Source organism: Pimephales promelas, chromosome 25 (genome assembly GCF_988280905.1).
Source record: "Pimephales promelas chromosome 25, fPimPro1.hap1.1, whole genome shotgun sequence".
Lineage (NCBI taxonomy): Eukaryota > Metazoa > Chordata > Actinopteri > Cypriniformes > Leuciscidae > Pimephales > Pimephales promelas.
Genome location: NC_142793.1, coordinates 3,508,265 through 3,533,318, shown reverse-complemented (window position 1 = coordinate 3,533,318; position 25,054 = coordinate 3,508,265). Strand labels below are relative to the sequence as shown.

The following is a 25,054-nucleotide window of genomic DNA, read 5'->3' as shown; positions in this document are numbered from 1 at the left end:
TGTTGTAATTGTTTTAATCATAAACTTGCTTCAGTTTGATCAGAGAAAACAAGACTGTGTATTTTATGTCTTTTTATAACTCAAGTGAGTGATTTCTGAGACCTGCTGTTGAAAGTGGATCAGACCGAGCAGCAAAACACGCTTGTGGTCAATCAGCAGTGAGAAGTGTGTCCACCCATGATGGGGGAGGAGAGAGAGATGAAAGACAGTAGAGAGAGAGAGATGGCTGAGAGGTCAGGGCTGTTCTGAGTGTCATTACCGTAAAACTTTAAATAATAATCCAGGTTTTTATTTTCCCAAATCGTCGAACTGCACCGGCTTGTATTTGAGACAGGCCTTTATAATTTAGATGAGATGTTGCTCATTGAGTCTCTAATCTTAAAAAATGTCCTAATGCTCCACGTGAAACTGCGGTCTTCTGACCTTTTGCTAATGTGTCAATTGAATTGATTAATATGCGCGAGGGAGAGAGAGCAAGACAGCGCTCGTGTAGTATGAAGACGTGAGAGTGTGCGTGCAAGGCCGTGTCTCTTTCCCTCTCTCAGCAGTAGGGGGCGTATCCACTCATGATGGGGGAGGAGAGAGAGTGAGCCAATCAGCAGTAGGGGGCGAGTGCACTCATGATGGGATGGGGAGGGGGGGGAGTGAGCCAATCAGCAGTAGGGGGCGAGTCCACTCATGATGGGATGGGGGGGGGGAGTGAGCCAATCAGCAGTAGGGGGCGAGTCCACTCATGATGGGATGGGGGGGGGGGTGAGCCAATCAGCAGTAGGGGGCGAGTCCACTCATGATGGGATGGGGGGGAGTGAGCCAATCAGCAGTAGGGGGCGAGTCCACTCATGATGGGATGGGGGGGGCGAGTGAGCCAATCAGCAGTAGGGGGCGAGTCCACTCATGATGGGATGGGGGGGGAGTGAGCCAATCAGCAGTAGGGGGCGAGTCCACTCATGATGGGATGGGGGGGGAGTGAGCCAATCAGCAGTAGGGGGCGAGTCCACTCATGATGGGATGGGGGGAGTGAGCCAATCAGCAGTAGGGGGCGAGTCCACTCATGATGGGATGGGGGGGAGTGAGCCAATCAGCAGTAGGGGGCGAGTCCACTCATGATGGGATGGGGGGGGCGAGTGAGCCAATCAGCAGTAGGGGGCGAGTCCACTCATGATGGGATGGGGGGGGAGTGAGCCAATCAGCAGTAGGGGGCGAGTCCACTCATGATGGGATGGGGGGGGAGTGAGCCAATCAGCAGTAGGGGGCGAGTCCACTCATGATGGGATGGGGGGCGAGTGAGCCAATCAGCAGTAGGGGGCGAGTCCACTCATGATGGGATGGGGGGGGAGTGAGCCAATCAGCAGTAGGGGGCGAGTCCACTCATGATGGGATGGGGGGGGCGAGTGAGCCAATCAGCAGTAGGGGGCGAGTCCACTCATGATGGGATGGGGGGGGGAGTGAGCCAATCAGCAGTAGGGGGCGAGTCCACTCATGATGGGATGGGGGGCGAGTGAGCCAATCAGCAGTAGGGGGCGAGTCCACTCATGATGGGATGGGGGGGGAGTGAGCCAATCAGCAGTAGGGGGCGAGTCCACTCATGATGGGATGGGGGGGGCGAGTGAGCCAATCAGCAGTAGGGGGCGAGTCCACTCATGATGGGATGGGGGGGGGGAGTGAGCCAATCAGCAGTAGGGGGCGAGTCCACTCATGATGGGATGGGGGGGCGAGTGAGCCAATCAGCAGTAGGGGGCGAGTCCACTCATGATGGGATGGGGGGGGGAGTGAGCCAATCAGCAGTAGGGGGCGAGTCCACTCATGATGATATGGGGGTTGGGGGTTGGGGGTTGGGGGGGGGGGGGGGGGGGGGGGTGAGCCAATCAGCAGTAGGGGTGTGTCCACTCCAGAGTTTCCGCTAGAAAAAAATGAGGTTTAGTTTAACGGACATTTTGATGCTATGCCGGTCAAATATTGCCTCTTAATTAATCAAGTTGAGGAAAACTGGAGGCAGGCTATGTAACTTAAAAAAATGACATAATCAGGCCGTATAGAATGCAACATGTTTATTAGCATAACTTTCAAATAGACGGAAACCATGAAAACATGAAAGTCCAATTGGCGTCTATCAACGCCAATTGTCAGTGTTGTAGTCGAGACCACCTCACTCGAGTCCGAGTCTAGACCGAGACCAGAGAGAGTCGAGTCGAGGCCGAGACCAGAGACGGTCGAGTCCGAGTCGAGACAGAGACCAGAGACGGTCGAGTCCGAGACCAGAGACGGTCGAGTCCGAGTCGAGTCCGAGACCAGAGACGGTCGAGTCCGAGTCGAGTCCGAGACCAGAGACGGTCGAGTCCGAGTCGAGACCGAGACCAGTGAGGGTTGATTACCTAATTTACTTTTATTTACTTAGAGAAATCCTTTTTTTTTACTGAATTTACTTAGAGTTTAACAAATATGATCAGTTTAGGGAAAAAGGCACATAGTAGGTGGTGTTAAAAGTAATTTTATTACAATTTGTCATGCGCAGTTGCGCACTAGAAAATCACCAATCACTGGGCGTGTCAATCAATTTAAAGAAATATTTTATTAACATACATTAATAATCATGAAAAATATTTTGAATTGAACTCGAGTGGACTCGGGAATAATTCCGAGTCCTAAAAAAAAAAATGTTCGAGTACGAGTCAATTCCGAGTCCAAATGCACACGAGTCCATGACAAGACCAAGACCATTAAAATATGGTCTCGAGTCCGAGTCTCGAGTACTACAACACCGCCAATTGTTTTTACTATGGTTTTACGTTAGTTTAACAAACCAATCCCCCTTCCCCACTTACAATATCTGAATAGTAGTTTTTACTTAAGCGAATTTAATTATATACACTGTCAGTAGCGTCTCATTTAGCTGGTAACATTGAAATTGGCCACCGTGAAATGACTCCTTGTCAAATTAATTGGAACAAACAAATGACTAGCCCTATAACACTGTCTCGCGTAATTTTAGGCTACTTTTTACACTGTTTTGCAGTGCTGAAATGTGCAGCTGCCGACTTAAAATCAAAACTTCGCAGTGTCTCTCCACAACTTGCAATCCGCATATGCCGCGTAACCTTGTTCTCTGCAAGGCGACTTCGCTGCTTCGTCTTGATCCTATTCTGCAGTGAGAACCCCCTCTCTGCAGTAACACTCGAGACAGGGATTACACTGGCTATCTTGGCGAGCTTGGTCCACTCTGGATAGATTTCGTTGAAATCGCATATGAGGACTTGGTTTGCAGGAAACTACTTTCTAAAATCATGCCATCTGAACTTGGCATAACTTACATTCGCAGCAGAGCATGTGAGCGGAGTGGAGCGTCTCCATGTCTTTTCCCCGCCTGACTAAAGTTGCTTGCATTGTATTCAGCATCCCCAAGCGAGGGTTTTCTCCGCCGTGGCCTGCTTTCAAGAAACCACCGCATGTGTCTGAAGCCTCAGACATTGTCCAAACTCGTGTTCTTGAAGGTGAACTCAAAAGAACTGTAGGCTAGATAAGGAACGCAATTCTTTTTTTTCTTTTTTTAAAAAGTTTGAGACAATTTAAATTGTCATCCACGTGCTCTCTGCGCAAAAGTTCAGTTAGATATAGCCTAGGCGTCTGGTGGCTAATAGTTAATTTACCAAAATGTATTTAATTTAACACGTTGATGTAGATGATTTTTATTTATATAATTAGGCCCATTGATTCGTTTAATTTTACATTTATTTTTTTTGAACAGATGATATAGGCCTAAGCCAATTTAAATTTTAATTGTGTTAAAAATCAGTTAGGCTTATTCAAATCTGGCCTAAAAATTAATTAGCCTACTTTTAAACATTTATGTAGGCCTATATATATATATTTTACATTTTTGTTCATATTTTTATTTTAGTTATATTATTAGGCCCATTTATTTGTTTAATTTTACAGCAGTTTGTGTGTACAATGGTTATAAGCCCATTTACATTTTTATCGTGTGCGTTGGGCAAAAGTTCAGTTATCAAAATTCTGGCCTATAGTTAATTTACTTTTAAAATGTTTATGTATATTTTTGTTTATATAATTTTTATTCATATTATTAGGCCCATTTATTCGTTTAATTTTTCAGGACTTTTTGTGTATGCTACATTCCTGTTCTTGCTAGTCCTAATTTGAAATTTGAAATGAAACATTTGAGTGAGCCAATCAGCAGTAGGGGTGTGTCCACTCATGATGGGGAGGGAGAGAGTGAGCCAATCAGCAGTAGGGGTGTGTCCACTCATTTTATAGACTCAGAGTCGACTCTCACTTTTGAAAGACAATAACTTTATATACGGTGCACTTTCAGATATAAATCTTTGCAGGATGTTTTCATTCCCTTGACCTATATTCCACACCATATGAACAGTCATTTTCAAAAGTCCATGATAGGTGCTCTTTAAAAAGGTCTTAAAACCTTAGATATACCTTCATAAAACCAGCAGAAACTCCAAATATATTGAAAAACACCCTGTTGGGGGAAAACACAGTCCAGGCCAATTGTAATCTTTTGTTTTGTCTTGTTTAAAGTCAAGTTTCTGTTCTAAATACCGTTACATTTATAAAGGATTAGTTGTGGAGTGAGGGGAACTATAATAACCTATGCTATGTTCATGGCGTCTATATGTTTCTACTATGAATTTACCGATATTATTTCTTAATGCAATAAAATTCCACTTATATGTGATTAACCTGTTTTTTTTTTTTTGTTATTAAGCATTCAGCAAACAAAAGTAGGCTATTCATTTGTCAAAGCTCTTGCTGTTGTTGAACGGGTTAATTAGCATCCTTGTGTTTAGAGCTAGATCCAGTCAGGTCAGGATCAACTTTGCCAAGTCAAGTCAAGTCCAATATATAATATATTTATATAGCGCTTTTCACAATACAGATTGTCTTAAAGCTGCTTCACAATATCAATCAAGACAACTTAACAGTGTTTGTTTATTCATGGAAAAAAAAAGATCAATGGTATGATGGGTCATTTAATTTGAATATCCCCAACTGAGCAAGCCAAAGGCAACAGTGGCAAGTAACCGAAAAACTCCATCAAGTGACCCGACTCCGACGGTGTCCTAAAACTCCATCAGATCACCCAATGGAGAAAAAAAAAACCTTGGGAGAACCCAGGCTCAGTCGGGGGCCAGTTCTCCTCTGGCGTTTATGAACTAGAGGCCAAATTTACAGTAACTGTAAGATAAAAAGTTTATATGAATGCTAGGCTAAATAAATGCGTCTTTAGTCTAGTTTTAAACTGGGAGAGCGAGTCTGAGAAACAAGCAATATCAGAAAGGCTATTCCAGAGCTTCGGAGCTAAATGTGAAAATGCTCTCCCTCCTTTGGTGGATCTAGATATCCCAGGAATGACCAGAGGCCTTGAATTTAGTGATCTTAAAGGATTAGTTCACTTTTGAAAAAACTTTTGCTGATAATTTACTCACCCCCATGTCATTCAAGATGTCCATGTCTATCTTTCCTCAGTCGAAAAGAAATTTAGGTTTTTGATGAAAACATTCCAGGATTTTTCTCCATATAATGGACTTCAATGGGAACCGGATGGTTCAAGGTCCGAAAGATGGTTTTAATAACAGTTTCAGATGCAGCTTCAAATGTCTTTAAACGATATCAGACGATGAATAAGGGTCTTATCATGCGAAACGATCGGTTATTTCAAAACTTATTCCAAAAATGTAACTTTTCTAAGGACAAATGCTAGCCTTTCTCCATTCTGTGAGGCGCGTTTGCAACGTCACGTAATACGTAATTACGTTCAAAAGGTCACGGGCGACGTAGCCAGAAGTACAGAGTCAGAGTGTTTACAAGTTGAACGCATAGGTTGAACGTGAAAACTAACTCAAACACCGTTTACAAAAAAGGAATTAAAAGGTAAAACAACGATGTCGGACGATTTTGATTCTGTACTTCCGGCTACGTCGCCCGTGACCTTTTGAACGTAATTACGTATTACGTGACGTTGCAAACGCGCCTCACAATATATTACAAGGCTAGCATTTGTCCTTAGAAAAGTTACATTTTTGGAATAAGTTTTGAAATAACCGATCGTTTCGCATGATAAGACCCTTATTCATCGTCTGGTGTCGTTTAAAGACATTTGAAGCTGCATCTGAAACTGTTATTAACTCTCTTTTGGACCTTGAACCATCCGGTTCCCATTGAAGTCCATTATATGGAGAAAAATCCTGGAATGTTTTCATCAAAAACCTAAATTTCTTTTCGACTGAGGAAAGAAAGACATGGACATCTTGGATGACATGGGGTTGAGTAAATTATCAGCAAAAGTTTTTTCAAAATTGAACTAATCCTTTAAAGAGCACGATCCTCAGAAGCGGATGTTAAGGAAATTGCAGAGCTGGTCTAAGTGATTTAAAGGACATTTGCTTCAGTTGTATAGGCTATTCTTATGCTTAGCTTGACTTGTTTGAATGTAAATGGTTGTAGGCCCATACATAGATCGCATCAATAAAAAAAAATAAAGTTTGCCCTTAAAAAACACTGTTCTATGCTGTCCGCACTTTGACCTTTCCCCTTCTGTTACTGTTACACAACTCATTTTTGACTGTCCTTCTCTCTGTAGAGTTAGAGATCAGAAGGCGTGAAGATGAATACCGCTTTACAAGTAAGTGATTGTTTAATGTGCTTCACTTTTACATAAAATAACGTATCAGAGGAAACACGTTTGGTTTTCTGGAGTCAGTCTTTTGTATCGGTTTGTTATTCAAACATCATAAGACATTACACATGCCCTGTCCGCTTCACGATCAGCCTCCGTAAAGTTGGATAAAGTGTCCTAGTTAGTGTCTGAGTTCGGCCAGCACACGGACTCTGCCCATCCTGATGCCACGTGTTATTTATAGCTCCCCGTCCGGCTCGCACTGGACACGCTCGAAACTAGGCCGTTCTGATGACATCATGATGGTTTGAGTTATAGATCTGGAGATATGAAATGAAGATATGTGTCAGCTCGGCTGTAAAAGTGAAATAGATTCTAAATGAAAATCTTTTTTAAAGCAATTATCATTTTTTCCTTCCATAAAATACAATTTGATATTTTGTTATGTCACACAAATATTTACTCTAAACAAACAGCAAATTCCATACCTGACCAAAAGTTTGAGGAAACTAAATGTCCGCCACATCTGTGTTTGGTTACTCCATGTTTTCAGAGATTTAGCCGCAGGCGAAGCGTCGCCAGCAGAATTCCTGTGGAGTCATGTGACTCTTCTGTGTTTAAATAAACTACACTCATGCTTTACTGGGTTGAGGGGAAGTGAAGTGAAGTGCTGCTGTTCTTTCAGAGCTGCTTCAGATCGCCGGCATCAGTCCCCATGGCAACGCTCTGGGTGCGTCGGTTCAGCAGCAGACCAATCAGCAAGCTCCTCAAGACAAAAGGGGCGGGGACGTGCTTGACTCCACCCACACTGACATCAAACTGGAGAAAAGCAATATTGTGCTGCTGGGACCTACTGGATCAGGTCAGTGCAGGTTTTCCACATTACACACAGTACCTCTTGTACTGTAGACATCCCAGAGGAACGAGGATCTGCCATTTACAGTTTACATTAGCAGCTGCCTAAGCTTCAATGGCTATATTGATAAATATTTATCAAACTTATATTTTACTGTGAACCTCATGAAAATACCAAGGATTTTCACCAAATATTGAATGTTTTGAAGCATTAATGAATTTTTTTCCCACCCGTTCTGTATTTATATGACGGGTAAGCTAACCCCCGCTCATATTTTCAGTACCGCAGTGGAATAGAAACATTATTTAAACTGTAGACTATAGAGTACTTTGGTAAGTTAAAATATTCACGGTAGTATTTGTTGTACTAAAGTTAATATGTTGCTGCATATTTTGGTTTGGTTACTTTATTAATACCCATTACAATCTTAACCCTAAAACCGTATTTTGGACAAATGTGGGCAAAATAGTTTTGATTTATTTTTAAGAAATACTTCCCTTGATCTGAGCGGTACAAGACTTGGCTACTTTTCCTGAGTTTGCCTCTTGAACACACACGATTAGTTTTTTACTCAATTTTACAATGTTATGTGGGTGAAAAAAACCTTCTTAATCTTGTATTTGGGTCAAAAATGGGCACCCATAGAAATGAATGGGAAAAACTGTAATTTAGAGCTTAAATAAGTCAAAATAAGACACCAGGTGACAGCAAAGTCACTTCATCTTTAGGTTTTAGCTCTAAGAACGTATTGGAATGAGATTTTAATGTAGTTGTGGTTATTTAGTGTTTAGCAATGTTGTTGATCTGTGTTGTACTACTTTCATGTTATCACTGTGAAGCTGCTTTGATACAATCTGTATTGTGAAAGGCGCTATATAAATAAATGTGACTTGACTTGACTTAGTTAAAAAAATAAAACATAAAAATAAGCATAATTTACATAGAAAATATGGTACTTTTTGAAGTGAACAAATTCAAAAATACCCCCAAAATAAAAAAAAAACACACATAAATGGACAGACAAAACTTTATCGAAGACAGTGATATAACATTTATAATAAATAAAAATTAGGATCACACCTGAGTCCTCTGTGCCCACATTTGTCCTCAATTACAGGATTAAGGGCTGTAAAGTCAATACGGTTTGAGGGCTACACCAACCTCCGCTCATATTTTCAGTACCGTAACGGAATAGAAAACGTTATTTAAACTGTAGACTGTAGAGAACATTGTTAAGTTAAAATATTCATGGTAGTATTTGTTGTACTAAAGTTAATAAAAATAACAACTAAAATATGTTGCTGCATATTTTGGTTTGTTTACGTTATTAATACCCGTAGGTAAACTGGTTTAACAGTCTAAGAGGCAGGACATCCTTAGAACGTTGTTGACCACGGCATGACATCCGACACACAAAACATGTTAAAAAAACAGGCAATAAAAATAAATAAAAAGAAGGAACAGAGAACAGTACTTGACCAAAGTGCTTGTGCGTTTTGTGCAAATAGTAATTTTACAGCTTGTTTAACGGAGTGATTGCTGCTGGTACAAAACTGATTTTAAAACGAGTGGTTCTACAAATAGGGACTTTTAACCTCTGGAATTCCCTATTCAGAGGATGTAGACTATCATTAGTGATAGCCATAGCTAACCTCTGTAATATGTTGTGCTGAACAGGATTTGTATTGCAGTAATGCTAAAAAATAATTTAATAAAAAACGTATCATGATAATTAGGAACTTAATTTTGCAAAAAAAAATCTTTGGTCTAATTACACATCGGTATCTAGTCAATCGTTCTCTGAGATTTGTTTTCATGATAATCGAATGTTAAGAGTTTTATCTATATCGCTAGTTTATACCACTAACAAGGCTCAAAATAGCCCCACACTAACACAGAAACATAATGAGGGTCCCTACATGCAAAACGAAACACTGAGAACTGTGTAAGAGTACAGACCGTTTAATAAGAAGATGCTTTATAAAGAAAATCCAATTCGTGTACAGGTGGCAGCCATCTTTGGAAAACAAGACTCGATAATGTGATCCCCGAACGACGTGCTGAGTGAGCTGAATTCTATGAACGGCGTTCGGGGATCGACTTATTGAGACTATTTTTTAAAGGAACACTCCGACTTTTTGGGACTTTAGCCTATTCACCTTACCCCCCAGAGTTAGATAAGTCCATACATACCTTTTTCATCTCCGTGCGTGCTATAAGTCTGTTTGACGCACCCACCGCTAGCCTAGCTTAGCACAAAGACTGGATGTGAATGGTTGCAGCTTTCATACTAATCCAAATGAGTGGCAAAATAACGCAAACGTTTTCCTATTTACATGTTGTGGTTTGTATAGTCACAGAATGTACAAATAACAAAGTCAAATGAGACACAGACATCTTTTAACCGTATAAAACCTGGGAACTATTCTCTGAAGGCGAAGCACTGCTACTTTGACGGAGTAATAACCGCATCACCGGAGACACGCCGTGGTGAGGAGCGGAGAGTTCGCTCAGTGTTTGGGTAATAGAGTCAGAAATTTATAAATAGTAAAAGCGTAGTTTAGAGTCATGGGTTTTCGCTCTATTGTAAGTAGCTGCGACTGTAAACAGGGGAGGTAATACCATGTTTCACAGAATTCCAACTAAAAACGCTGACTGGATGAAGAAATGGCTAACTTACTCTGGATATTTATCCAAACACACCTAAATAGATTATCAAGGGACATTATGTTTGCTCGGTACATTTCAATGGACGACTATTTTGAAAAAATGGAATTTGCCACACGGACCATAATGTGCTGAAGGATACGGCTATCCAATCGATAGCACAGACAGGACAAGTGGATCACCTGCGGCTGAGGTAAGTGTTTTTAGATGACCTACTGTAACAGTGCCATTAGCCAGAGCTAATGTAACGTTAGTGACACTATTATATGATTAGGGTATGAATATGTTTTTATCTTGATGCTGTGCGGACGCGCTTGGGAAAAAAACGAGCGCGTTCACCGTGTTGAACTTGCACCCTGCGCGCGGCGCGCCTAGTAGCCTAAATTTGAAATAACCATGGAAATAACAAACTTGAGCGTGCAAAAGGGTACGATAGGCTGTGAGTTCATTGTGCAAAAACAATTTGTGCTATTACTTTCCCCTTATTCTATCCTATAGTAATGCAATACTGTATTATATAGGCTAATGTTGAATACATTTGGTTCAGCTAATAAATTGCATTTAAAATATATTGATTCCTGTAATAATAATTATTTATTCATGTGATATTTATAAATCTGGGTGCGTTTTTGGTTGGAAATCAATGAAACATGGTACTGTATTACCTGGTCTCCCCTGTTTATTGTCACAGCTCATACAATAAAGCAAACACCCATGATAAACTTTGCTTTTCTATCTAACGTTAGTAATTGCTGACTCTTTATTCCAACGCTGAGCGAAGCGAACTCTCTGCTCTTCGTCACGGTGCGTCTCAGGTGATTGTTATCACTCTGCCCAAGTAGCAGTGCTTCGCCTTCAGAAAATATAGTATTTATACGGTTAAAAGATGTCTGTGTCTCATATGGCCTTGATATTTGCACACTCTGTGACTATACAAACCACAACATGTAAATAGGAAAACGTTTGCGTTATTTTGTCACTCATTTGGATCAGTATGAAAGCTGCAACCATTCACATCCAGTCTTTGTGCTAAGCTATGCTAGCGGTGGGTGCGTCAAACAGACTTATAGCACGCACGGAGATGAAAAAGGTATGTATGGACTTCTCTAACTCTGGGGGGTAAGGTGAATAGGCTAAAGTCCCAAAAAGTCGGAGTGTTCCTTTAAGATGGCTCCTGTCTGTATACGCGAAGTGAACTGTCTGTCTTCATAAAGTATCTTCTTATTAAACGGTCTGTACACTTACAAAGTTCTCAATGCTTCGTTTTGTATGTATGGACCCTCATTATGTTACTGTGTTAGTGTGGGGCTATTTTGAGCCTTGTTAGCGGTATAAACTAGCGATTTCTTTTTACTTATTAAATGCCCCCATATACTAGCATTATAAACAGTTTTTAGAGATAAAACTCTTTACATTCGATTATCATGAAAACAAATCTCAGAGAACGGTTGACTATGTACCAATGTTTTATTAGACCAAAGGTTCATTTTGCACCAGAGTTCTCCTTTAATGGCCATAAAATAGGCTTAATTTTCTTTATGCAAAATATTTAAAAATAATTTTATCTTATTTTTTTTTTTTTTGGGGGGGGGGGGGGGGGGGGAATAAATAATTTATTTGATTCATCCTTTCATAATATTTCAGCACTACTGTAGTATTAAAGACTGAGCAAGAGGACCGCTAAGTGTCATCCTGTAATCTCTGTGAGAGAAAACCTCAGAACTACTGTGACATTATCAGCTGTGCCATGTCTGAATAAAAAAAAAAAATCAAATGAATGAAATTTGCTGATTTTGATGTTTATCGAAGCTTGAAACTGTGTCAATCCTTTGATGTTGCTCACGTTGTCGCAGGTAAAACCCTGCTGGCTCAGACTCTGGCTAAATGCTTGGATGTGCCGTTCGCCATCTGCGACTGCACCACCCTGACCCAGGCGGGATATGTCGGCGAGGACATCGAATCTGTCATTGCCAAACTTCTGCAGGACGCAAACTACTCTGTCGAGAAAGCCCAGCAAGGTCAGACTCTCCACGATTTCAAACACCTCGACATGACACCGTTTTCAACCAAACACTTTGTATTGCGTTTGGCCGTTCATTTACACCAGACATGCATCATCATCCTCGAACCCCTCTCCTCCACTTACACTGCAGTCTTCTCCATTAAAGGACATGTTCCTCTTTAAATTGATTTTCAGGTGCATTTTTACCTTTACAAGGCAACGTTTTTCCAATTAAATGTCATGTTTTGTCAAAATTCTGAAAATTCCATTGATTGATTTATTAATATAATAAATTAAGCTCTAAATTAATTTAAATAGATAATTTCAATCAAATGAAATCCATGTCAACTAAAGCCATCTTTGCATTGCAGTGGCACAAGCTGCATCTCGATGTCTTTACACTGTTTAATGCCTCTCAGAGCTGAATTGAATGCATTTACAGTGCCATAAATAATGTTTTAGATATTGTTTTAAAGTCCCCCTGTAGTAAATAATGCCTTAAAAATATCTTGAATGTAACTCGACACCCTTGCCTCATTTAATATACGTGGTCCTATGAATATGCAAATGATGCTCACTCAGAGATCCACTGGTTGGCGATCACACATTGATCTGATTGGTCACAAGGTAGTGCGTGACGTCAGAAACACCAGCGATTTCACACCGTGTGTTTGACACTGTCCTTAGTTCCCTGCAGAAAAACAGAAAATACTCAGCAATGTTGCCCACTTATGAATGTACCAATGGTTTGTCTTAAATATATAAAAAACACCACATAGACATGAACAACATTTAAAGCTTGATTTTCTACTTTTCTCCTATTTTTAAATAAAAATGTTTAATTGAGAAATATGAAATTATGTAAAAAAGTGAAGCGATGCTTTTAATTATTTAGGTGTCAGTGAGTCTGTCTTAAAGGGACACTACCCAGATAGCAAACTGACATTGAATCAACGTGGAAATATGACATCGAAACAACGTTGATCTGACATTGTTTTGCTCATCGAATTAACGTTGAACCAACGTCAGACGCGTCATTCTTTCAAAACTAACGGAAAATCAACTTGAAACGTTATGAAAGCAAACCAATTTTCGATTTTCATTTAGCTTTGAAGAATGCCGCGTCTGATGTTGGTTCAACGTTAATTCGATGAGCAAAATCAACGTTGTTTCAATGTCATGAGAGACGTTGTTTCCACGTTGATTCAATGTCAGTTTGCTATCTGGGTATGCAGCTCACTATGTATGTATTTAATCACGTGAAAATTCTCACCACTAAAAACATATATTAGATCTCATTAAACGACAAATTAAACACAATGTACTACTGTATACTATGTAACACGCCATGTCACACTCTGCGTGAGTGGTATTTACGACAGTAACGTTAAATTCAAGTACTCCACAGTGACTCTAGGGGGCGCTGTGCTGTTTGACAACTGGATTCCCGCATAGTGCCCCTTTAATGAGCGAGTCATCGAGTCATTTAGTAACAAACCAAGTGTCTGTATTTATGAAAAGGGCTGTTGAATCATTAGGTGTGTTCGACTTGAATGATGTCACACACCGATCAGTCCGCACAGCCTTGCTTCAAGTCGAACACACCTATTGGCCTAGTGATTTGATTTGAAACTGCAGTTTTGTTCTCTAAAGCACCACTGTGTGTTGGAGATGGACAACAGTTCTGCTGTGGCTTTCATTGGAACTATAGCAAACAACATTGACAATGCTTTGTTTAAAATGCAAGCCATTTAAAATGACCTTTTTGTTTGTTGAACTCAATATATTGAGTTTGAAAATCAATGTCACGTATTCGGATATATGATCAATATCGAAGAGAGTTTTAAATCGATCTTTACGCACAGTCCTATATTAGACTATTATACCATGGTCTGGGTGAATACTCAATTCTGATTGGCTGCAGGGTGTCCGTTAAAAAGCGATAGAGGACACCTAGTAAAGTAGTTCTGGTGAAACTGCCTGTTTACCATTCGAAATGAATAAATAAATGCGCTGCCCACAACAGCTGTGAGTAACCATAGCAACAGGCAGTCAAAGTATCCGTTAACAATTCGCTCTATCAAAACAAACATCTAACGTTAGTTAGATATTACATAGCCTACTAATACAACAATGAGCGACTTCGTTATTTCTTTTAACATTTATGTTGACATTTATTTAACATTTGACGACTGGGATGCTGCTGAAGAAAGAAAAAACGTAAATAAAACGGAGAAACGTCGCAAAGAAAATGACACCGCTGCTGCTCTGAATGAGACCCTGCGGGAGTTTTACGCAGCAGTCCAGACAACCGGCAGTAGGAGAGTACAGCGTTTCAAGCCTAAGAAGCCTGTTTGACTAATTGTTTTATGTGTAATTAAAAAAATAAATAACTATGCCTACATTTGTGTTTCATAAAAAAAAATGAGCAGGACCGAGCGGACTATAAATATCTCCGGTTGCTAAATAAACCAGGCCAGTTATTATTTGTAAAAACTTGATTTAGCCTAATTAAAATATAAACTAGCAGCTAATGTTTTAAAAATGTTTTATTTGGCAAGTGACCATGGTATAAGCGGGTTAATGCCCGACGAGGTGTCCATTGTCAGGTTTTAATGGACTTCGGCGGAGACAACCGTCCTCCGCTGCGCGTCGGCCGGTTCACGCCTCGCCGTCGTCCATTAAAACCTGACAATGGACACCTCGTCGGGCATTAACCCTTACTTAGACTATATTTGTTCTTTTTGCTAGTTAAGCACTAAATCCCCACTTTTACAAAGGTACACTGATGAGAAAGGCAGTATTGTAGCGTGATAACTGTGTGTTTACACCGGCTCGAGCTCGGATGAGGGCGGCGCGTCGCGTCTTGGACGCGAGAGCAGCGAGGAGAGTTGAAGTCAGTTCAACTTTATGGTAATAAGCAATGACGCAGTTTGGCGGCAACCGGCTAGCCTGGGCTGGACACCATGAACCAAAGACTAGAGCCTGACCGATAAAGGGTTTTGAAGGCCGATACCGATACAAATATTTTTTTGGTTATAAAATCCGATATTCCGATATATCGGCCGATACTTTTTTATTTTTTTTATTTCAGAAACGCGTAACAAAACATTAACAGATTTCCCTAACATTAGTTATTTGTAGTTATTTATGAGTTTTAACTAAAATAATATGATAATGCATTTTAAAAAGAAACTTGTTTCTTGTATTGTCTCAACAGAACAGACTGATGATAGCTAGCTTTATGGTTAGCTAGTCTATGATGAGCCATAATTTAGCAATGGATTACGTCATTCTGCAAATTGTAAAACATACATTTTCAGGCCTAGGAGAGATGATGCGTCTCATTGTTATAACGGTCACGCGCTATTAAAGAAACACTTCAGTCACATTGTCAAAAGTTAAAAGGACAGTCAGTCAACTACACTGTAACAATGTAACGTAACTATTACTAGCTAATTCTGCTTCACTCTTCACTTTGTCCTGCTTATTTGAGTTCAGAGAACTGATGGGGATGTTCTTTTAATTGTTATTCAAGCAAATGTATGTATCGTGACCAACTCAACGAGCGTTGCCAACAGGGACGGTGTAGAGTGCCCTCTGGTGGACAAACTATACAACTCCAACACTCATGACATGGTTCAAGCGTGTTTCGTCCGTTTATTTTATTTTTGAACTATTCATTTATCGCCCATTATAACTGCCGATACCGATAGTTTGGAAAATGCCTAATATTGGCCGATATATCGGTCTGGCTATAAGCAAGACGATGACAACGTATATGCGACACACCGAAGTAGTTTGTGTATATCTATGGACCATGGCAGTGGACGTAAAGTTACCTTTTGATACAGCCTTTGTGTATACATAAATCACTGACCCATCGTCTTCTTCCTCGTCTAATTTTCTGTCGCTGTACATACGTCATCTGGTATCAGTGACCCGATTGGCTATGAGCTACGTAGGCGCATTTGATAGACATTCGTAGCACCCAATAATTAGGCTCTGGGCATTCGTAAACCACGCCTCAAATACGAGAAAATGAACGTGTGGTTTAGCATTAGCCAGGCTAGCAACCAGCGGCAACCAATCGGAATGTAGAAGTGCTTCGTTTGAGAGAATTCCCGAGAACGCAGTCCTGTAAACTTTAGTGCCGACCACATTAGTTCTGGAGCAAAATAGAGGAGGTTGATCACTTGAATTTGATAAGAGGGCGCGCAACACTATTTATAGGCTAGATTTTCGTGCTAGAACACGTTTTCAGCGGGAATGCAAATTATAATAGCACTTAACCAGGAACACAAAAGCCACACCACACACGTATGGCGTTTAATTAGTTTATTTCATTAGCAAACATGTCTCCATAATTTTTAAGTTCTTTCCATCAATCAATTTTCTGCAAAAATAACAATCGACAGGCTTGTTTGCTTTTTTAACGAAGATCTCGCATTCGATCTACGTCAGAGCATCGGAGCGTCCACGAATCTTTCCACGGCAGCGGTGTGAACGTACGGTAAGACAGCAGACTCTGTCATGTGCACAGCGCTGTGTGGATGCAGTCGGTTTTGATGAGGTCATGTTTTTTTGACTTTTTACGGCACTAATGTTCCCAATTTTATACTAGATGTGGCATTTTGCCTGTTAGAAATACATGCTCGGTTTTAATGTTATTTAAAGATGGAGTACAATTGAATGAATGGCAAAAGCCAGCATTGTGTTCATGTTCCCCCTGTCACCACACACACCCCAGTTTGGGAACCACTTGTTTACACAACCACAGCGTTTTGTAAGCCTGAAAATGCACACTTTTTAAAACGGGTTTCGAAGTGCATGTTTTTGACAGAATTGCGCATGCATGTTACGTGTTCAGTTTATAGGTGTGTAGTGTTTCTTTACATCAACGACTGGCCTGGCATGAATAATACAGTGTTTTAGTCATTTTCGTGAATCTGTGTCAGTAACTGATTTAATTGGTGAGCTTTGGAGAAGGTATTTAAACAATGTGTGCCGGTATTCCATAAAATACGTTTAGGGCTGTGTATTGGCAATAATCTGGCAATACGATACGTATCACGATGCATGGGTCACGATTCAATATATTGTAATATATTTTGATACTGTCCATCAGGCGATATATTGGGATTATTTTATTTTTTTTAAGTAGGACTGTAAAAAGTAATATTTAAAAAAAAAAAGACATGATGTGAATTAAAGTCGAACAAGTTTACTTTAGGTAAACGATTCAGTACTCAGAAAATCAAGCTATCAGTTTGGGATTGTGGTTCACAGGTTCATTACAAAAACTTTTGTTAAATTTGTTTTTAGAAGTTGGTCATAAACTTGATAGACTTAAAGTTTGTTCAAAGCCCAAACTGAATAATTAAAAACAAGTTTAACCCTTCGGAGTCTTGGGCTATTTTGGCCCTTTTTGAGTACTTTTTTATTTATTTATTTTTAATTTTGCGACATAAACAAGTTTACCATACCAATTTTTGGTATAATTTTTTTCAGCACAACATCACCTATATGACCAGACAATTAGTTTATCACTTTGATGTACTGTATCAACATATTGGACCCAAAATCGCACAAAAAAAAACAAAATCCGAATAGAAATATTATAGCTTTTCTACCACAAAAAACACAAACATGCTCAATGAAGCATTTTAAAAGGTTTCAAATGTAAACACAAGTTGTAAATGTCAAAATATACAGGTAAAATTCAGATATAATCAAGCTATATACAAAAAAATATGATTTACAAAAAAGCGAGGGTAGCCATAGGCTTTTTTAATTCATTTTAGCTTTGCCACTTTAAAAAAATGTGCACACAAATATACGGAGAGCTATATTTAAGGCCTTGCATTCCCAGAGTATGAGGGTTCCCAAATAGTGCAAATACAACATAAAAAAGGTCAAATTGAGATAAAATGAAACTATATACAGCAAAAAGCAGGTTTGGCAATAGGCGTTTTTTTTTTTCTTTTCTTTTTTGCTTGGAAACTACAAAACACTTCATGTACAATTACACAGCTAGCTACATTACAGGGCTTTCATTCCTTGAGTAAGAGGGGTTCCTCAATAGTGCAAATATACCACACAAAAGGTCAAATTAACACAAAATTAAACCATACATTCAAATATTTACAACAAATATCAGGTGTGTTTATTTGTTGTTGTTGTTTTTTATATCTGTGCCACTCCTCAAAACAGTTTATCTAATCTACTCCTAAACTACCCAAAATACTCCTAAACTATCTACACTACTCCTAAACTATCTACACTGCTCCTAAACTATCTACACTACTCCTAAACTATCTACACTACTCCTAAACTATCTACTTTACTCCTAAACTACCCAAACTACTCATAAACTATCTACACTGCTCCTAAACTATCTACACTACTCCTAAACTATCTACACTACTCCTAAACTACTCCTAAACTATGTACACTACTCCTAAACTATCTACACTACTCCTAAACTATCTACAGTACTCCTAAACTATCTACTTTACTCCTAAACTACCCAAACTACTCATAAACTATCTACACTGCTCCTAAACTATCTACACTGCTCCTAAACTATCTACACTACTCCTAAACTACTCCTAAACTATCTACACTGCTCCTAAACTATCTACACTACTCCTAAACTATCTACACTACTCCTAAACTATCTACACTACTCCTAAACTATCTACACTACTCCTAAACTACCCAAACTACTCCTAAACTATCTAAACTACTCCTAAACTATCTACACTACTCTTAAACTACCCAAACTACTCCTAAACTATCTACACTGCTCCTAAACTACCCAAACTACTCCTAAACTATCTACACTACTCCTAAACTATCTACACTACTCCTAAACTAACCAAACTACTCCTAAACTATCTACACTGCTCCTAAACTATCTACAGTACTGCTAAACTATCTACACTACTCTTAAACTATCTACACTACTCCTAAACTACCCAAACTACTCCTAAACTATCTACACTACTCCTAAACTATCTACACTACTCCTAAACTACCCAAACTACTCCTAAACTATCTACACTGCTCCTAAACTATCTACAGTACTGCTAAACTATCTACACTACTCCTAAACTATCTACACTACTCCTAAACTATCTACACTACTCCTAAACTATCTACACTACTCCTAAACTACCCAAACTACTCCTAAACTATCTACACTGCTCCTAAACTATCTACAGTACTGCTAAACTATCTACACTCCTAAACTACCCAAACTACCCCTAAACTATCTACACTACTCCTAAACTACCCAAACTACTCCTAAACTATCTACACTACTCCTAAACTACCCAAACTACTCCTAAACTATCTACACTACTCCTAAACTATCTACACTACTCCTAAACTACCCAAACTACTCCTAAACTACCCAAACTACTCCTAAACTATCTACACTACTCCTAAACTATCTACACTACTCCTAAACTACCCAAACTACTCCTAAACTATCTACACTACTCCTAAACTACCCAAACTACTCCTAAACTATCTACACTACTCCTAAACTATCTACACTACTCCTAAACTATCTACACTCCTAAACTACCCAAACTACTCCTAAACTACCCAAACTACTCCTAAACTACCCAAACTACTCCTAAACTATCTACACTGCTCCTAAACTATCTACAGTACTGCTAAACTATCTACACTACTCCTAAACTATCTACACTACTCCTAAACTACCTAAACTACCCAAACTACTCCTAAACTACCCAAACTACTCCTAAACTATCTACACTACTCCTAAACTACCCAAACTACTCCTAAACTATCTACACTACTCCTAAACTATCTACACTACTCCTAAACTATCTACACTCCTAAACTACCCAAACTACTCCTAAACTACCCAAACTACTCCTAAACTATCTACACTACTCCTAAACTATCTACACTACTCCTAAACTACCTAAACTACCCAAACTACTCCTAAACTACCCAAACTACTCCTAAACTATCTACACTACTCCTAAACTACCCAAACTACTCCTAAACTATCTACACTACTCCTAAACTACCCAAACTACTCCTAAACTATCTACACTACTCCTAAACTATCTACACTACTCCTAAACTATCTACACTCCTAAACTACCCAAACTACTCCTAAACTACCCAAACTACTCCTAAACTATCTACACTACTCCTAAACTATCTACACTACCCAAACTACTCCTAAACTACCTAAACTACTCCTAAACTATCTACACTGCTCCTAAACTATCTACACTACTGCTAAACTATCTACACTCCTAAACTACCCAAACTACTCCTAAACTACCCAAACTACTCCTAAACTATCTACACTACCCAAACTACTCCTAAACTATCTACACTGCTCCTAAACTATCTACACTACTGCTAAACTATCTACACTCCTAAACTACCCAAACTACTCCTAAACTATCTACACTACTCCTAAACTACCCAAACTACTCCTAAACTATCTACACTACTCCTAAACTATCTACACTACTCCTAAACTACCCAAACTACTCCTAAACTACCCAAACTACTCCTAAACTATCTACACTACTCCTAAACTATCTACACTACTCCTAAACTATCTACACTACCCAAACTACTCCTAAACTATCTACACTGCTCCTAAACTATCTACACTACTGCTAAACTATCTACACTCCTAAACTACCCAAACTACTCCTAAACTATCTACACCACTCCTTCCTAAACTACTCTCAAAATCTACTCAAACTAGCAATAATTTCTCTCTCTCTCTCTCTCTCTCTCTCTCTCTCTATATATATATATATATATATATAACGTATATGTGTCTCTCTTTGTCTACTCCGTAAATCTCCTGCCTTTCACTTTCGCGTCTTTGCACAGTTGGCTCCTCCTTTTACTCCGTGAAATGTCCAGCCTGAAGAGCAGAATCAGCAGATTCACACATTTTTCTCCATTTTGTTTTATGACTAAAAAAAAACCGACAAAGTTATTAGAATAAATGCAACGTCTGTCACATCCCATCTTGCGTTCTTTTACGAACGCGTCAATGTACGCATACATTTTTTTATATAAAGTTTAAATGATCATATCTCCGTTTTTACTTGGTCTATCAACACAAAACAAAAAGTAAAATAGAGTTTCAAGTCAGCACTTTCGACAGAAGTGGACGGCAGCGCTCAACGTGACTTTGTTTCTCTTCTCTGACATACTGCAGTTCTTGTTAAAACACACTAGACATGCAAAGGCTGAGTGTTTGGGTTATTTTTTGTGTGAAATCATATTATTTTTGTCCATCAAAAGTGTGCTTTCACTTTAATTGAGCGTGAGCAGCGCAGCAAAAATAGACTCTCCGCCGAAACCCCCGCTTGACTGCTGCTCACGCGACGGTCCTGCTCGACACTCACGCGCGGCTACTGTGAATGATCGCACGCCAAACTTATAAAGACACAGTTCACAAACTGCATGGTTCCGGTCGATATCGGTAGTGCCCTCTTTACTCTGGAAACACAGGGTTCAGCCATAGCTACGTTGTTTCTAGCAAAACGTTAGGCTAGTGGTGCGTCTATGCATAGCCATCTAGTGGTAGGGATTTAAACACAAAATAAACATGAACCGCTCTACACTTATCATGAATATTTTTGAATATTCACATACACTTGAGTTTCTGAAAATCAATACAGTATTGCAAAATAAAATATCGCGATACTCGAGTGTATCGAATTTTTTTTTTTTCTTAAACCCCCTGTAGTAACGAATGGTTTCATGGAGCTAAAGATAGCCAGACTGATGACATACATTTATAACATTGTACATTTATGTTCTGCCTTCCAATGAAGCAAGCACACTAAAATAATGCCGCACTATATAAAAACTTAATGACATATTCTTTCATTATGAGGAACAGAAGTTGACTAATATAAAACGCCTCCATGCTTGACCTTTAAATTTCACTGAAACATGTTGATTCCTCTTTCTAAGTGAACGTTTGGTTTTAAAAAGGAATGCTTGTCTGTGATTTGTCTCCTGCAGGGATAGTGTTCCTGGATGAGGTGGATAAGATCGGCAGTGTGCCTGGGATTCATCAGCTGAGAGACGTCGGGGGGGAAGGAGTTCAGCAGGTACGTGATTATATTTCAGACACATTCATCTCTCCCAAAGCTGTATGATGATGTCGTCAGTTACTGACCCACTGAACTACTTCACACTGCTGGAAATCTCTTATCAGAGTCACTGTCTGAACCAACGTCAGGAATGTTGCGTAGACATAAATGAATGGGTTTTTTTTTTTAACAACTACTGATATAAAAGTAGTGTACTAAAATGTGTGCAGTTTTGTTTTTATTTATTTAGCTATTGGTTAACTCATCACATTGTGTAGATGTAAATCTAAAGAGCTACGAGCGAAATAAACAACAGAAATTGTTGTTGGTCAGTTGGATTTCTCTTCCATATAACTGTAGCTTAATGGGTTAATTCATCTCAGTTGGTCTTAGTTGCTCGACTGTTTCTGTAAACGTGCATATAACACATTTGTTGTGGGCAATGACACTAAAACAGCCACTGTGGTTAAACAAAGAAGGTCAAAAAAAGTGGTTTTCTAGTACCAACTTTGAAATTTTTGGGACATTTTGGATGAACTGGTCCTAAACACTTTTAGTGTGGACCGAAAAATTACATGTCTCTGGAAACTTTGTACATTTCTGGTTTTAATATGAAAATTACACTTTTACACACAAGTTACACTTTATTTCGATTAGTTACTTTAGACGTTCTACTAATTATAAGTAACTTTTCAACTGCGTGTCAACTAATTCTCATTAGAATATTAGTATATTATAATAGACTGCCAGTAGACTGTTTGGTTATGGTTAGGTGTTAGGCTTTGGGTTAGGAGAATAAGTTGACTTGTAGTCGCCAAGTTACTTATAGTCAGTTGAATGTCTGTTAGGGGACCAACAAGATAAAGTGTTAGCAGACAGTTACTAATACTCTAATGACAGTTAGTTGACATGTAGTTGAAAAGTTGCTTTAGTTAGTAGAATGTCTAAAGTGGACTATCGAAATAAAGTGTTACCAAAAATCAATAAATGATCAATAATTAATGGGGCTTCTCTTTTACTGGAATCTGGATCCAGACAATGTGGGCATTTTATATCAAACAGTGAAATGAGTTTAAAGGAGTTGTTCAATTAAAAAAAAAAAAAAAAAACTTTTGCTGATAATTTACTCACCCCCATGTCATCCAAGATGTCCATATCTTTCTTTCTTCAGTCGAAAAGAAATTAAGGTTTTTGATGAAAACATTCCAGGATTTTCTCCATATAATGGACTTCAATGGGAACCAAACGGTTCAAGGTCCAAATGAGAGTTTCAGTGCAAACTGTTCAAAGTGCTTTAAACGATTCCAGACGATGAATAAGGGTCTTATCAAGCGAAACGATCGCTCATTTAATAAATAAATAACAAAGTTTAAGTTTTATAAGCACAAATGGTCGCCTTGCTCTGTTCTGTGACTCTCCTGTTCGAACTCATTCATCAAAATGAACTAATCTTTTTTCGAGTAATTTGGTTCACACAACGAACAAAATTAATGAATTGACTTGGAAAAAGATTCATTCATTTTGATGATCGAGTTCGAACAGGAGAGTCACGAACGCGCATCACAGAACAGAGCAAGGCGACCATTTGTGCTTATAAAACTTAAACTTTATTTTTATTTTTTATTAAATGAGCGATCGTTTCACTTGATAAGACCCTTATTCATCGTCTGGAATCGTTTAAAGCCCTTTGAACAGTTTGCACTGAAACTGTCTTTTGGACCTTGAACCGTTTGGTCCCCATTGAAGTCCATTATATGGAGAAAATGCTGGAATTAATTTCTTAATTTCTTTTCGACTGAAGAAAGAAAGACATGGACATCTTGGATGACATTGGGGTGAGTCAATTATCAGCAAAAGTTTTTTTTTAAAAGTGAACTTCTCCTTTAATGAATGTTCCCAGCAGTGTTGTGTTATATTGACAAAAAAAGAAGCGAACCAAGAACTGAACCTTGAGGTACCTCGTTGCCTACTGTAGCTGATGTGACCTGGAAGGATTGACCTGTGAAGTAGGACACAGAGTAAGAGTAGCTCCAGTGATGCCCAATGCAGAATAGCAAAGACCGAAGAATCTGGCAAGCAACAGAAAGGCCTAGCGGAAATATATCTTCTGTGCTGTGTAATGTCTGTGATTGTTGTCCATGTTGAAGTTTGTGTGTGTCTGCAGGGTTTGCTGAAACTGCTTGAGGGAACGGTCATTAGTGTCCCAGAGAAGAACAGCAGGAAGTTGAGAGGAGAGACAGTGCAAGTGGACACAACCAACATCCTGTTTGTGGCATCGGGTGCGTTCAACGGCCTGGACCGAATCATCAGCCGGAGGAAGAATGAAAAGGTGATTTTTCTACAGTTCAATTACATTTGCAGGTTGTTTGTCTCTCAGTGTGTTCTAGTTTCTTCTTGTGCCCTACAGTATCTCGGCTTTGGGACGCCCTCTAACATGGGCAAAGGGCGTCGAGCGGCAGCGGCTGCAGATCTGGCCAACAGCTCAGGGAATGAAGTGGACGCAATGGCGGAGATTGAGGAGAAGGACCGGCTCCTGCAGCACGTTGAAGCGCGGGACCTCATCGAGTTCGGCATGATCCCAGAGTTTGTGGGCCGTCTGCCTGTGGTGGTCCCACTGCACAGTCTGGACGAGGAGATGCTGGTGCAGATCCTTACAGAGCCTCGTAACGCAGTGGTCCCTCAATATCAGGCCCTCTTCAGTATGGATAAAGTATGTATACCACACACGTGACATTATGGACACTTTCAAATCTAGTTAT

The 25,054-nt window shown here is 39.4% G+C and overlaps 1 protein-coding gene across 1 annotated transcript in view; it reads left to right on the top strand.

The window, feature by feature from the left end:
• Positions 1-25,054, top strand: part of clpxb (caseinolytic mitochondrial matrix peptidase chaperone subunit Xb) — a 40,909-nt gene that overhangs the window by 11,698 nt on the left and 4,157 nt on the right. Inside the window, exons 7-12 of the mRNA XM_039681985.2 lie at positions 6,614-6,655; positions 7,335-7,511; positions 12,026-12,190; positions 22,225-22,313; positions 24,460-24,624; positions 24,703-25,005. Coding sequence (XP_039537919.2) covers positions 6,614-6,655; positions 7,335-7,511; positions 12,026-12,190; positions 22,225-22,313; positions 24,460-24,624; positions 24,703-25,005 — 941 coding nt within the window. The remainder of the gene's footprint in view (positions 1-6,613; positions 6,656-7,334; positions 7,512-12,025; positions 12,191-22,224; positions 22,314-24,459; positions 24,625-24,702; positions 25,006-25,054) is intronic.